Source organism: Antennarius striatus, chromosome 7 (genome assembly GCF_040054535.1).
Source record: "Antennarius striatus isolate MH-2024 chromosome 7, ASM4005453v1, whole genome shotgun sequence".
Lineage (NCBI taxonomy): Eukaryota > Metazoa > Chordata > Actinopteri > Lophiiformes > Antennariidae > Antennarius > Antennarius striatus.
The window spans coordinates 19,146,266-19,161,356 of NC_090782.1; the positions used below are offsets into that span (position 1 = coordinate 19,146,266).

General features: G+C 38.4%; 1 protein-coding gene across 1 annotated transcript; it reads right to left on the reverse strand.

Annotated features, from left to right (window-relative positions):
• Positions 1-3,918: 3,918 nt before the first annotated feature.
• On the reverse strand, positions 3,919-14,665 carry slc5a5 (solute carrier family 5 member 5). The gene is made up of 17 exons (XM_068320408.1): positions 14,610-14,665; positions 14,223-14,297; positions 13,817-14,165; positions 13,435-13,500; positions 13,204-13,255; positions 12,463-12,530; positions 12,111-12,265; positions 11,554-11,694; positions 8,458-8,587; positions 7,762-7,850; positions 6,775-6,887; positions 6,320-6,390; positions 6,034-6,120; positions 4,867-5,069; positions 4,534-4,631; positions 4,249-4,334; positions 3,919-4,050 (listed from the first exon to the last, which is right to left on the reverse strand). The coding sequence occupies exons 1-17, from the start codon at positions 14,663-14,665 to the stop codon at positions 3,919-3,921; spliced, it is 1,971 nt and encodes a 656-aa protein (XP_068176509.1).
• Positions 14,666-15,091: the final 426 nt, after the last annotated feature.

The window sequence follows — 15,091 nt, forward strand, 5'->3', positions numbered from 1 at the left end:
TTCTTTATGGAAAAAGTAGTCCTACTCGTCGGGTCCTGTTAGGAGTGACATTCTGCTGATCTGTCAAAGCACTATCTTTGATCTATGGTCTTACTCATTTTGGCCTTCTCCCTCTTCTTTCTATCTTATCCGGTTCCTGAGTGTACAAAAGTTGAAACTTGAATGTGGTCTAGTTTTGTCGAGGTCCTCATCTCATTTTCCTTCCCCTTTGCCACCCAAGTAATGTGCTTTTTGTTTCATCTTTCTATCCGCAATTTCTATTTGCGAGGGTATTTGGTGGACATACAAACGGACGGACGGACGAACGAACACACGTACACTGATAATTATTTTAGTCATTATAATGCAGATTATAGTATTTACCCTGCACGGTGAGAGGGATATACACTGTACAGTGTACCGTTCTATAGTGTCTGTCGGTGAAGCAGTGATATCTCTGGACACAAGGGGGCGACACCTCCCAATCAGCGCAGACTTCATCCGCCATATCTACGGATATGCACTAACGTCGAGTACGATGGAGCCCACTGGTGAGCCATCTAACAACCCGACAGGAAACCAAGCTCCTACCGGGGGGCTCCACAGTAAACGATTGAAAGACCAGGAGAATGCTATACTCCAAAACACGTTAATATCTCGAATGGACACGGATTCTGCAGCAGTCGCCGGGACCTGGACGGAGCAGCAGTCCGCGGAAGACGAGCAGTCGACGGGCTTGTCCTTGAACGACAGGCCGGCCCACCAGCCGCTGAGCACGGACACTGACGCGGAGGAGGTGCCGCCAGCCGGAAATGTAGCCAAAGACCGTGTCGAAGAGAGGACCCTGACGGACCATTTAAATAAAAGACTACTCTCCTCGTTTTTGGAGAAGCTTAACGAAAGGGACCTGGCACTTCCCGGTGTCCAGCGCCTGGACTGCGCTGTGGCGGACGAGGACTCGAACAGGGCCGCGGATGAATGGTGGAACTCCGAGCACTAGCAACGTGTAGCTAGCTGATGTTAGCATTCAGACTTAATGTGCACTGAAGCAGTGCAGTCACTCAATATGGACAAATATTCAGTTATGGTTGACGTGTTATTATGGGTGATAAGATTATCTGGAAAGTCATATTTACTGTTGTATGTCGAGAATCGGTTAAATACTGGCGATCGAACGACACGCTTCCACATTGATTTCATGCATCCTTCAGCCATGTTTGTATACATGTGAAGTGACATTCATCAACAGACACCACTCGGCAGCAATATACAGTATATTTTAATGCCGGATATTACCCATATTTGGTAAAATCATTTGGTTTTTATTCTCATTTTCAAGGGTCTTATAATGAGAAATGTCAGAGAAAGTGAATATACGTAACAGCTCGTATTAATAAAACTGTATCCCACTGCAGTAAAGATGTGTTACTGTCTTCTGTAAAGTGTGTGTCAGGTTTGAGAGCAGGCCAGAGTCCTCCGGTCCTTAGATACAGTGTTCATTCCAGACACAGCACAAGATGAAGGTGTCAGAAAGGTGTCACAAAGTTTAATGAACAGACAGAATGAAATTATTAACTCTGAACAGTGTTCATTCAGTGGCATTAGATCTTACCACGTCAAGTTCAAACATCGAAGAACAATAAACTACGCTAAATGCTCAAGTCTTTTGGGGAGACTTGTCACCTACATCATTCCTCCTCCAACAAACAAGGACTCTGAGCTGTTATTAGATAAAGCCTCAAAGAAAAATGAACATGCCCAGTCTGGACTACAGATGAGTCCAGACAGATGATAGAGATTTTCACAGTACAGTACTAAGCGAGGAATGTGGACATGAAACAAAAGCGCCGGACTAAATAAATTTTTTTGTATATACAGTACTGATTAAATAATTACTGTATATATACATAATATATATATATTTATACATAATATATATTTATATATATATATATATACTGTATACACACACACACACACACACACACACATTTTTTGTATATACAGTACTGATTAAATCATTAGTGCATATATATATATATATATATATATATATATATATATATATATATATACGGTTTCTGTATATACAGTACTGATTAATTCATGCAGAAGATTTAGATGGAGGCAATTGATTCGCTGTGGTGACCCCTGAAGGGAAAAGCTGAAAGGAAAAGAAGAAGCACTGATTAAATCCCCGCAGAGAAATTAGTGGCACTGTACGCAAATATTGTGCCTGCCAGTGGAAGTAGCAACTTCAACGAGTATCGACACCTTCAAGAGAAAACTCAACAAATATTAAAAAGGTCAACAGACAAAAGACTGACTGCAGAATGGAACTTGTGACCTCTGGCAGAAATGAATAAGAAGGGGTGGATGTGAATATCAAGATGTGGGATGTCAACTCGGGATGAGCAATGCAGCAGAAGAAGAGCTGCATGTAGAGGTCACATCTACTAGATATAAGTGCACTATTGACACAGGCATTCTGTTATGGTTTCTGCTATCTGGTCTGAACTGGATGGATGGATGGATAGATCATGTGCTGCCACCAAGCAGAGAGGAGTCATCATTCTGAGAGATGTGCTCATGAAAGGTTTTTATGTGGAACAGTAGGATTGGAGCTGAAGATTATTTTGCACTTATGTCCCTAATTTAATCAACTGTTGCTTTTCAAACCTGTCGAAGTCTGAGTAAACATTTTTCTAGCCATGAAGTCCAAACGTAAACCGGAAAATACTTTTTACAAGTATAACAGTGTAAACAACAGTAATGTTACCGTTACTGATGGTTAATTAAGGTAAACTGTCACTGCTTGTGATGTCTGGGCAATGTTGGCGCTTCATATACAGTGTATGTGGAAATATCTGAGTGGCATGGAAAGTTGTGTATAGTACACAATACAACAAACTTAATGACAAAGATAAAAGGGCATGAAGTCATATTGGAAAATTCCTGTAAACACACACACACGCACGCACGCACGCACGCACGCACGCACACACACACACACACACACACACACACACACACACACACACACACACACACAGTTTGACACAACAATCTGAGTTGCAGGTGCATTGCTGCAGACAGACCAGCATGAATGTGCAGACAAAAGAAGTGTTCAGCATTGAAGGAATTCAAAAAATCCCAGATGGCATCAGTTCATGGCCCCCAGGCCAAAAAAAAGCTTCACTCCCAATTTTCAAAGCCTTTCACCAAAGTGGGGTAACATTTAGAAAGATGTTTGCATTTCTATGAAGTTAGTTTGAACTGTCAATACCACCAACACAGCACAGCTGCCAGTATGCTTAGGTTCAGGATTACAAAATGTGGACATTGTAAAAATCTTAAATGTTGACACTAAAAATGACAGAAAAATGCTCCCTGTGACAGAAAAATGCTCCCTGCAACAAGCCACAGGAGGCACTAGGTGTTAGGTGGAAAGATGAAGTGGTGATTATGAACATGAACACATGGAAGAAGTTTATTCACAGAAGTCTAAGCACTCAGAACCCAGTATGAGAGATCAGCATATCATCTTTCATTCCCTTACGTAAAACTTTTGCCAAATCAAACATGCGAATCAACAGAAGTGGATGAAAAGACAGTTTTAGTTGATTCAACTGATTCGCTGTGGCGACCCCTGAAGGGAAAAGTCGAAAGGAAAAGAAGACTGTACAACTACGAGCTTTCAAGTGTTCACTAAGAATACAGTAGATTTAAAAAAAAAAAAAAAAGATAATTGACTGGAAGGGGAATAGAAAAGGGATATATAGTGTTCTCGATTGCATGCGTCCTTGCGTCTTTGACACACATTTTTTGACGCACAATCGTCAGGAAACGTACCTCCCTGGGACGCAAGCTTTAAATGCACTTCCGTCCAACAAAAATATCTACAATTTTTCCATTTATCTTTTTTTGGCATTAACGCTTTTAAGTGTACAACACCTTATCTTGTATTAGGTATTTCATATTCATATCTGTTGATTTGTCATCTTCATAACCCTCTTCTTTATTTTGGTCCCTTAATGGCAGCTGCAATGATTCATCTGTTGCATTTTCCCCCTGCAAAAAGACAAAGATTCTTCTTAAAGAAACCTAAAAGAAATGCTCCTATTTAACGTTAACCGCCTAGATAAACAGTTCTTCAACATGAGTCAGATCTTTTGATTTCATCATTTTGAAAACTTTTTTTCTTAACAGCATTTGTTTTAGAAACACTATCATTTCAAGTCAAACACATGATGTCGACATAACACTTACGCTATGCTTTGATGGGACCTCTACTTGCTTTTTATTCAGATCCCACCATAACAGACCTTCTTTAATCTCATTCCTCTTTGTTGGTCCTGCGTGTAGAAAATCAAAACCAATTATTAAATTGCGGGTGTAATGTAATACAATTTATTGCAAATGAGTTAAATCAAATATATCTTGAACAATATTTTATTAGCATAGTATCAAATGAAATTCAGAAGTGTAACTGATTTAAAACAGAGCTGCTCAGTAATGTGTCACTGAGCATCTCAAGTCTCTTTATTTTCTTACCAGTTGCGTAGCTCACTATCACCCCAACAAGCACAACTGAACTAGTTGCCACGGCACCGAAGTAGAGGTAGGACAGGGAGTAGAAATCATACAAGCCCCTAGTTTTAGAAAATAGTTTAAATACTTTATATGTATCTAGCCCCTTGTCTGTACTCACAATATTTTTTTTACTTTAATAAGATATCATCAATTAAAGTTACAATGATTAGAAAAATCCTCCTGCTCTGGATTTAGCTATCAAAGTTAAAACTATATCTTTTTAGTTCATGTATGACATATTAATCTCTGCTGATAACATGCTCCAAATGTGCAGGTCTTGTTAAACTCACTGACCCTTGGTTACTGGGATGAAGTGGGATGGAGATGGTGTGTTCTTCTTCGACAGAGCTGCTGACTTGGGTGTAGTTGCTGGATATACACTCTGTTCCATAGCTGGGCAGGACACCCATGGTCTCCTCACTGGGTGGGTAAAGAGCTGAACCGACAGCCAACCACAAAGAGACACAGTAGCCTGCTAATATTCCCAAGAAAGCACCCTGAGAGAAAAATACACAAAATACATTAAATATACGGGACACGGTCTTTGGTTTCTGTTTTCTTGTCAATCCAAAGCCTTCGGGGTGAGGTGTGTGCATCATGGCTTCGCATGCTTCCTCAAGTACGTGTGAAGTTTACCTAGTGTGCTTATTTTTCTACTGTGTAAACACACTTTCAACCAAAATTACCTCGATGATGATGAACTGTGCTTCCGAGACAAACGGAACAATTAGACCAAGTCACGAAGAAACACTAGCCACAGGAGCGTTCATTCATCTTCTTATGTGCTTCTTCAGATTTTATACTTTTGTTATACCCAAGAGGATAACTAAAGTATACTTGTTCTTCTTTTGCAGGTCAAGGGTGTTGTTGGAGCCTATCCAAGCAGACGTGCAGGTGACACTTTGAGCGTGACGCTGGTGCACCACAGGGCCACACAACTACTCATGCACACACATCTATGGACAATTTGGGACCGACCAATTCAGCTGAACTTTATATTTTAGGGTGCTGGGAGGAAGCTGGAGAACCCAGAGAGAACCCACGCAGACACGGAAAGAACACACAAACTGCACAGTGCAGGACTCGAACCCAGGACCGTCTTCCTGTGAGGCGGCAGCGCTACCCACTGCACCACCTTGTCGCCTGCTCACATGAATGTATTTATCCTAATTAATCAAACTATTAACCAGTGTTAAACAATTAGGATTCAAATAAAAGTAATCTTTTTCTGTTCCTTTTTAGTTTGTCCTAATGAAATGGTAATATATCACGGGTAGCCGGCTAGTAAAATTGATGTTTTGATGTCGTTTTAGTCAAACACAACAAGCATGTATTTCTGGGGTGTATGCTATGTATTTAAAGTAATATACTGTATGTACGATATTATTTATCATGACTTATTCCACAAGAAGAAGCAAAGCACTATAATCTATTACAAAAGGGACAAATCCAATGACTCACCATGGTATTTGTCGCTGGAATGAACATGCCCAAAATGAATGTGCCCAGTAAAGGACCACTGACTACACCCATGATAGTGAATGAGCCCTGAAGAGAGGACAAGTGCAGTTAAACAGCATATTAAATTTACAATCTATCTACAAGTTTACAAAAAACTACTTGCGGCAAGTTTGTACATTTGTTTCCCCATTTATTTTCCTTAAGCTACATTTCTGCAAAAGATAGGAGGTTGTTGCACAATGAACTGAAAGTCATTAGTACAGTATCAAAATATCTGGACATTTACCTGAAGAACTCCCCAGTCAAGGAGGGAGGAGAGAGCAGCTATGGTAATACAAGCAATTCCATACAGCAATGCTGAAAGAAAAGTAGAATTTATGCTCAGAACAATGACCTGGAATACATTTTGCTTTCAACGAAACATTTTTTTAAACCAAACAAAAATAGACATCATCTACCATCGAGTAAGTATGAAATATTAAAAGTGATGAAATTATTGTACAAAATGTCTCAAGATATCAAAGTACCTATTTCACAGCAAGTCCCAAGTCTAATGAGAATTTAAATATTTGTGTTTTTATTGTATTTTTTTAAACTCCTTTCCTAGTTGTAGCTGCTCTACTCGAGATATTTGTATATACGGTATGTGCTGGCTATGGTTAACGTAACTGGTCGTAATGGAAAAATAATCATATGCTTAAGTCCTTTGAATATCAGGCAAACATTAAGTCATCAACCTACAGAGTCCTTTGGAAACAAGGATCAACTTCTTCTGGGTCATTTGGGCCAAATAAGGTCGCAGTAAATCCTCCATCGTCACTGCAGCCATTGCATTGATACTGGTGGAGGCCGTGCTGTGAAAAAAGACAAGTACAGTAGTTGCCATTTATACTGTGACAACAGCTCGCTGGTCTTGTGTACTTGTCATTAATATTGTCTTTTTCTTGTTTACTCTGTAACTATCATTGCCACTTGGTAAAGCAGGATGTTTTCATAATTAGTGGCCCTTACAATCACACTTCTACACAAAGCATGACTTAAAAAGTTCAAAAGAAAATATTTCATCTCAATAAATAATGATTGATTATGGTTCTGTACAAAACATCCATTATAAGACATGAGCCTTTCAAAAAAAAATTTTTGCAACATTCTTTTTGGATCACCAGGTCTTAAATTATACTCTGATCCTATCTGAACACATATTGCTTGTCAGATCCTACAGAGACATTGTTATCTTTTGCAAATCCACTATAGTAGCTATCAGTGAGGCTAGAAGTAAAAATCTATATACAGGGCCCCTCGCGCATTCGCACCTCAATGCTCGTGACTTCACCTCATCGCGAATTTTTGGTAGGCAGTCATGTGATACTGTACATGCATTCTATTGGCTGACGGCAACTGGAAGTGCGCTCCGTTCTGTGACTCTCGGACTTACGTCCCAAGTGTGGGAAAAGGTAATACTCAGTATGGGGAGGGTCAAAAATGTTTAACTTACTGTAAATAAGAAGATAAATAGTTTGTCGCTTTATCGCGGAATTCGTTAATTGCGTGTGGTTCTGGAACGCATTAACCGCAAGGAACGAGGGCGCACTGTAATTTTATAAATCCATTGGAAAGGTTTTTGAGATTATTTACTTGTACTGTTGAGCATGTTGAAAGTAGAAAAAATTGGGAAAACCTGTAGTAAGAAACAAAACCATGACAGAAACCAAGACTGAATGAAAATACCTCAGAGTTCCACTGTATGCAGAGGCAAGAAAAAGACCTGGAAAACCGGGGTAATTTTGGAATATCTCCAACACGTAGTATGCCATATACTTCATCAGATGCCAGAGAGAGAAAAAGGACAGATAATCTTTTAACACACATCTTTTAACACACACACACACACGCACGCACGCACGCACGCACGCACACACACACACACACACACACACACACAGTATACTGTATATATAATGCATATTATATGTACATATTTTATGATAAATATAATATATATTATAGTTGTTATATATATATGACATATTACATATGATATGCAGTATATATTTTACATATCACATCTTATAAATTACATATACTATTTGCAGTTGCTTAATATTTGATACATATAACAAAATTCTAGTTTATAAATTATTTTCTTTCAGTCTCATATAAACTGTCAAAGAATATTTTTATCCTTTTAATAATTTATAAAGGTCAGCATTAAGTGCTTGTTTCTCTATAGCCATGTAAAAGCGTAGCTATGGGGCAACACCTAGACAAATGATGAGCGGAGCTTAGAGCATGACTGTGAAATAACAGTACTGTGACATAACTGTCTATTATCATAATTAAACTAATCAGCAACAGATTTCAAATCTACATGGTGTCATGCTCCATTCCTCAATCATTATAAATATTTGTGGATGTCTTGAATACCAAATCAGGGGCCGAAATCCTCCCCGACTTCAAAGGATCACAGTTGATGTAATAACCGTACATGACAATTCCACAAGCTGCAGCACTGCTAACAATCAGGTACAGTCCCACTTGGTTCACAAATAATGCCCTGCAATCATAAGAAAACATCATAACAAGGTCAGCGTTGATGCAATTTCAGGTTTGAAATTTTCTCTTGTTCCAGTCTATTTTATAAAACTTGATGTAAAGGACTGTTGCATCTATAAAATGCCATTAATAAAAATTTCAACATTTAAATATGTTGAAAATATGACTGAGATGGTTTTGGACACAGACAGAGATAGTGACTATATTGGTAGAAGGACGCTGAGATTTGAACTGCCAGACAGGAGACCTAGAGGAAGACCAAAGAGGAGGTTTATGGATGTAGTTAAAGAGGACATGAAGGTAGTTGGTGAGAGAAGATACAGAAGACAGGGTTAGATGGAGGCAACTGATTCGCTGTGGCGACCCGTGGAGGGAAAAGCAGAAAGGAGAAAGAGAAAATATAAGCTACAAGCCCCAACAGGAGATTTTTATTGATTTATTTTGTATTACTTAAGATCAAAATGGCAAGCTGGGTGATCCATATCTATATTCTCACACCAATACTGCAAAAATCTAAGTACAAAGAAAAAACTTTACGGGTCATGCCATTATGAAAAAGTCAGATATCTGACGTGAGATAACACCATCTTGTCATTCATATGATATTCTTATATTTCCTTTAACATGAAACTAAAAGCTCTCAATTTATTGGTCATTCTACAGTCACAACCTCAGGGTAATGACCAAAAGAACAAGATCATGACTAACACAGTTAGTCTTCGTATGAACCCCCTAATTTGGGGAAGAACTCATTCCTGAACCCACCCCTTTATCTGGATCCACTGCAATATGATATAAAATAATAACATAACATAATCTTTACTATATCCCCATTCCTTCCACTAAATTCATCAGGCACTATGTGAAACCCTGTTAACGGGCTGGAGGTAAAAACATTTGCTCATGCTAAACTGTGTAAATATCGTGACTTTCCATTTACACTCTAAATCAAATATTACACCTTCTTTCCAAAAACTCCATTACGAAAAACAATATTTCTCTTGCTGGTGTTCAAAGGTAGGGTGATATCTAGATGTGTCACCTCCATGACACCAAATGAATCATCCTCTGAAGCAGCTTACATAGCCTAATGTTGATAGCTTGGTTTAATGGCCGTGCAGTTTAATGGGAGAATAGCACACCATCTGATTTACCAGATATTTGGAAAACCTGGAAGGCACATGTTATAATTGAAATATGTAACAGATACATTCATTAAATGAGCAGGATCAAGTGAGGACCCCGGTTCAGACATGAGGCAAGGGCAGGAAGTACAGATCTTTGATTTCAATAAAGAAATGGCAGAACACACAGACAAGAGTGTAATCTATGTAGTAGTCTTTTCAAACTAAATGCTAAGGCAAAGACAGAGTCTAAAACACAAATACAGTCCATGTCAAAAACTTTGTCAATTATGACAGTGTAGGAACAACAAATAATGGCTTGTAGTTGACCAACTGGAATCAGACATGGTTTATATGAGCAGCAAAGGTCTCCAGATCATGCTTCTTGTATCATTCATTGAGACTTATCATTGAATTATGACAGAAAGATTGTGCTAGGACAAAAGTCTTGACGTGCCTTTAAAAAATTCAACCAATTAGAGATGACAGCTACACCTTTGACAAATATAATGATTACTATATTTACTATAATACTATAAACCATTATACATTTTATACACACCATTACTAGATGTGTATATAAAGAATCCCATCACACTAGACTAGACAATAACGTGAAGGACAACATGACCTTTCAACATACCAATGATTCAATCAGGTCAAACCCAGAAGAAAAATTTACTGCTCAGAGCTTGTTCTTCTGTAGTTCAGGAGACAAATTTGAGATTCCTACATGGGTCTCATTTTAGTTTCTATCTTGTCTAAAATGTTTCTCATATGTTTCTCCTAAAAATCACTAGGAGAAATAGGTGAGACAGGCTACTGCTCCTTTAAGAGCATGCTGTTAATCGGAAGCTTGAAGAACAAGCTACTAGGCGGCAAACATCCTCAATGCATCTAAAATGTCAAGTGTAGAGAATAAGAAAAAGATTTGAAGAAACTGGTGAAGTTCCTGACAAGCCCAGGTCAGACAGACCCGTAAGACAACTGTGAGAAGACTGTATGCTGCTTTGACAGTCCAGGGACAGAATTTGTCAAATTCTCTCCACAGTGGTCTCCATGGCCGAATTATAACAAGAAGACAACTGAAAAATATTGTTGTATTTGCCACAATTTGTAGTAAGGCCCATAATTTCTTTGGACAACTTTTGTCCAAACAAAATCTGACCCTTCCATCCTATTTAAATGACAAAACTCAATGAATGATATGAGACATAATTTTGGTGTAAATGTAATCTAGAGGTCTTTGTCTGTCATACAAACCATTTATGATTCCAAATGGTCAACTACAAGTCAGCTAATTATTTTTTGTTCTTCCAACTTGGATAAGCAACAACATGTTTGATATGAAGACAGTCATATCAAAAAATGTTGACGTTCCCTGTCAGAGTCCACAACAACAAATCCAAATGAGAAACGGTGGGTCCAAAAAGATCCAAATTTAAATCCAGCAATGTCAGAGACTGACATAGGAAGACTTGGGAAAAAAACATATTACACATGAGACAGGAACTGCATAACCCCAAAGAAGAAGGAATGAATCAACCCTAAAAGCATGTGAAAGCATGGAAGACTTGAACAGAGACAGTGGAACGGAATAGATTATTCTGTAAGGATGACAGGATGTACAACACAAAAGAAACACTGAACAGGAAGAAACTAACATCCAAGTAAGGGATGGGATATGTGGCAAGATCATACCACATGTTGCTCAGGCCTTTTAATGATTCTTTAGATCCATGAAGGAATTCAACCAAATTCTGAAACTATTTAGACAAGTATTTAGGCTGTTCACATTCAAATCAGTGAATCAGGTGCATCAACATAAAAAAACTCCACTCACCACTGTCCCTCTCTTTCAGTTTTGCAGGAGATGTAGCGCTGGACTTGAGCTTGGTTAACACCGTACATGGACAGCCATACCAATGTACCCCCCACAGTCAGGCTCCAGAAGGTATAGCGCTTTCGTGGGTCAATGTTAAAACTAGTGGAAAAGATTAGTAAATAAATCTGTGACACTCCACAGACTTTTTTCATCATAAAAAATGCATTCACCCAAATCTGGTGACAAATTTCAGTTTACAATATATTTGAATGCGGTTTTGTTCTTGACAGAAGCTTCCAAGTATGAGTATGACAAAAAAATCAATTTTAATAAAAATAATAATAAAACAAACTTAACATGTTCACGTTTGAAACTAATATTGATAAACTATGATTTGTATTTAGATCTTCTGATAATGACTGAGACATCCACTAAGTTGTGAGCTGTGGTTGGTAGCTCAACAATATATTAGCAATAGCTAGGATTCAAAAAAGAGTTAAAGCCGGGAACCAAGTTTAACACTTGATTTAAAGTATAGTTTTGCCGATTAAATTTTAACATAACAGTGTACTTACTCATCAAAATTAATGCGTGATCCATTTCGGGCGATATCCAGGACCACTGCAGGACCACCAACCAAAACTGTGCCATGGATGAGAGTGGCCAAAAAGCCAGACAACATGACAAATATCTGGAACACATCAGTCCAGATCACAGCCTTGATTCCACCCTGTCACAGACAGTGAGAGGCACTAAGGAACAGACTTTGGAGCATATGAAACGTTTACAAAACCAGAATACGAGAAACAACTATTTATTAATGAAGCCAGAAACACTAACTCTTGTTTGCTCAGATTAACAAGTTTGTGAGTCAGTCACTATCGCAAGACATGTTGGTTTGTTGAGATGCAAAAAATATTTCCTTACCAGTGTGGTGTACAATGTACAAATAATTCCAGTAGAAAAGAGAGATGCCCACATGTTGAGTCCAGTAGCTGAAATTGAAAAGAGAAATAAGTGCTCTTATAGTTTTCATGTGTGAGTGGAATAAAGTATAGTGAAGGATCTGTTTATCACCTGTTGTTTGCTAAATGATGTTATTCTTGTCAGTCAGGGTCAAGGACAAAGTGCTGATGAGTGTTTTTGGGCATTATGTAATATCAAGTGTCCTCATATATTTCCTTTAGAAGATGTGCCTGCATAAGGTACACCACTATTCAAAGAATTTGCTGAAGAGCCAGTCTGCTCTCACCAAACATTGCGACCAACAAGCCAATATCATGAGTTTTAACCAATGACTTTAAGTCTGTCAGTGTTTGTTTTTTGTTCTTTTGTCTATATCCACTTTGTGCATATAAACAAAATGTTTGGAGAGATTTGAGCTTCTGTTGTCATTTACTTCCAAAGGATGACATTGAGAAGAAGAAACATACTTTATAAATCCTCTTGGGGAAATTACTTCCAAGAGCACGTTCAGAATTAACCAGAAGACTCAATTTTATAACTGAACATTCTTGTTCGGGTTAATAATGAATGGGATAGATTTTAGAGCTGAGTATGAGTGACAGACTGAAACTATCTGCACATGCGACACTCTTTACTGTACTTTTCTGTGCTCCAAATGGTCAATAATTGTTTATGTAAAGTTACTGCCTTGAGCTGTCCTACCTTCATTTAGGATTAAGGCAGGTGCATAGATGACAATCCCTGTGTAAAGCACCTGAGAGAAAAGACAGCTGGTCACAATTAAGAGCTAAAGAAAAATTAGATAATGTTTAACATGTAAATTCTGATTTTATTGGGTTTTCTTACAGCGCTGGGGGTAAATTTGAACTATATTTTCGGAGTTGAATCTTCTTACACGACTGTGTAAAAGAACCCCACTGATGTCTGTCTTACCGTAACCACAAGAAACTGGATGCTCCCCAAAAGCTGCATCCCTCTGCCAAATCTCATCTTCAGATACTATGACAGATAGGATGGAACATGTCACTCCTCCTTCCTCACCTTCTCTTTTCATCAGGTATAATCACCCTCAGGTGTACTTTGACATTGTTTAGGAGAAATCGTGGTTGCATCATGTCTACATAGATTTAATCTGATTCAGAAATCTCATTTTTAAATATATAGTACATATACAGTAATTCCATTCTTAGTTTTGACAGACAAATTAAACAATATGCTCTTAAATGACTCTCTTGAGATGTTCACTGCATTCTAAAATGAACTTAATGCTCTTAATAATAATAATAATAATAATAATAATAATAATAATAATAACCTCATTAGTGCTGGTAATTTGTAGGCGAAAGAAAATTGGCAGGAAGAAATAAGCGGTCAGCAGGGAGTTGATGGTTTGTCCCAGGCACATATATAGGAATTTTAATCCATAGCGAAAAGCTTCAGAGGGAACACCAAGAACCTGGACTGCTGACATAAAACTGGCACAGAGCGAGAGGCCAACAGGCACCGCTGGCAAGCTCCGGCCTCCAGTGAAGAAGTCATCAACATTATCCTCCCTCTTGCGCTTCTTCAGGGCCTGAAAGAGTCCGATGGCCACAGAGACAACCAGCATTGCAGCAAACACAGCATAGTCAGCTAGAACAAAGCCTACTCTGGGTGATTCACTGCTCAGCCCCTCTTCCATTGTTTTTCACTGGGAGTTCTTCTGTCTTGCAGTTGGATGCAAATGTTTGATATATCTGTCAAAGTGAATTAGAGTCAATGTAGGTATAGTCACAGTTTTAGACAACTTTACGCACCTTAAAATATGAAGCAAAACATTTAGAATTAGTGACTAATATTTTCCAAACACACAAATACAAAATGACTAAATATTTTATGTAAGTTAATAATTGATGTCGATTGATTCTAAATGATCACTGATCACCTGATTTGGATAAATGTTACTTTACCATATAGCAACTGCTGCCTAAATCTATTCTGTAAACAGTTGTTCTCATCAGACAACTAAATCTAAATGAACGGAAGTGGGCTTCTTGCAAACAAACATTTCAAATCTGATGTTAAAATAAGAAAAAAATAAGAAAGAGCAGCATTATGGGTCGCCGCACAGCAAGGTGGTTTCGAGTTCGAGTCCCACTCTGCGGAGTCTGCATGTTCTCCCCATGTCTGCGTGGGTTCTCTCCGGGTTCTCCGGCTTCAACCCACCTCCAAAAACATGCGCTTCAGGTTAATTGGCCGATCCCAAATTGACCATAGGTGTGTGTGTGTGTGTGTGTGTGTGTTTGTCTGCGTTTCTGTGTGCCTCCATGGTGCACTGGCATCACATGCAGAGTTTCCCCTGCTTCACGCCCTCAGTCAGCTGGGATAGGCTCCAGCTCCCAGCGACCCTCCACAGCGGATGAAGCGGTTGTGAAAATGAATGAGTGAATGAAAAAAAAGAAATGTTAAAATATTAAAATATTGTATTGTTTTACTAGTCAAATGCAATTTTGATAGGAAAAACATCTTGGGTCAGATTATGTGGGAAAAAAACCACAAAAAGTTGAAAAAATTATCACAGTCATGTGATTGTTGTAAAATTCAGTGTGAA

Coding starts and splice junctions, on each gene's coding strand:
- slc5a5 (XM_068320408.1), bottom strand. CDS start 14,665: ATGGGGAGAACATGCAGACTCCGCAGAGTGGGACTCGAACTCGAAACC. Junction 12,531..13,203: donor TGCCTTAATCCTAAATGAAG/GTAGGACAGCTC, acceptor TTTCAATTTCAG/CTACTGGACTCAACATGTGG. Junction 5,070..6,033: donor TTCCAGCGACAAATACCATG/GTGAGTCATTGG, acceptor TTTTTCTCTCAG/GGTGCTTTCTTGGGAATATT.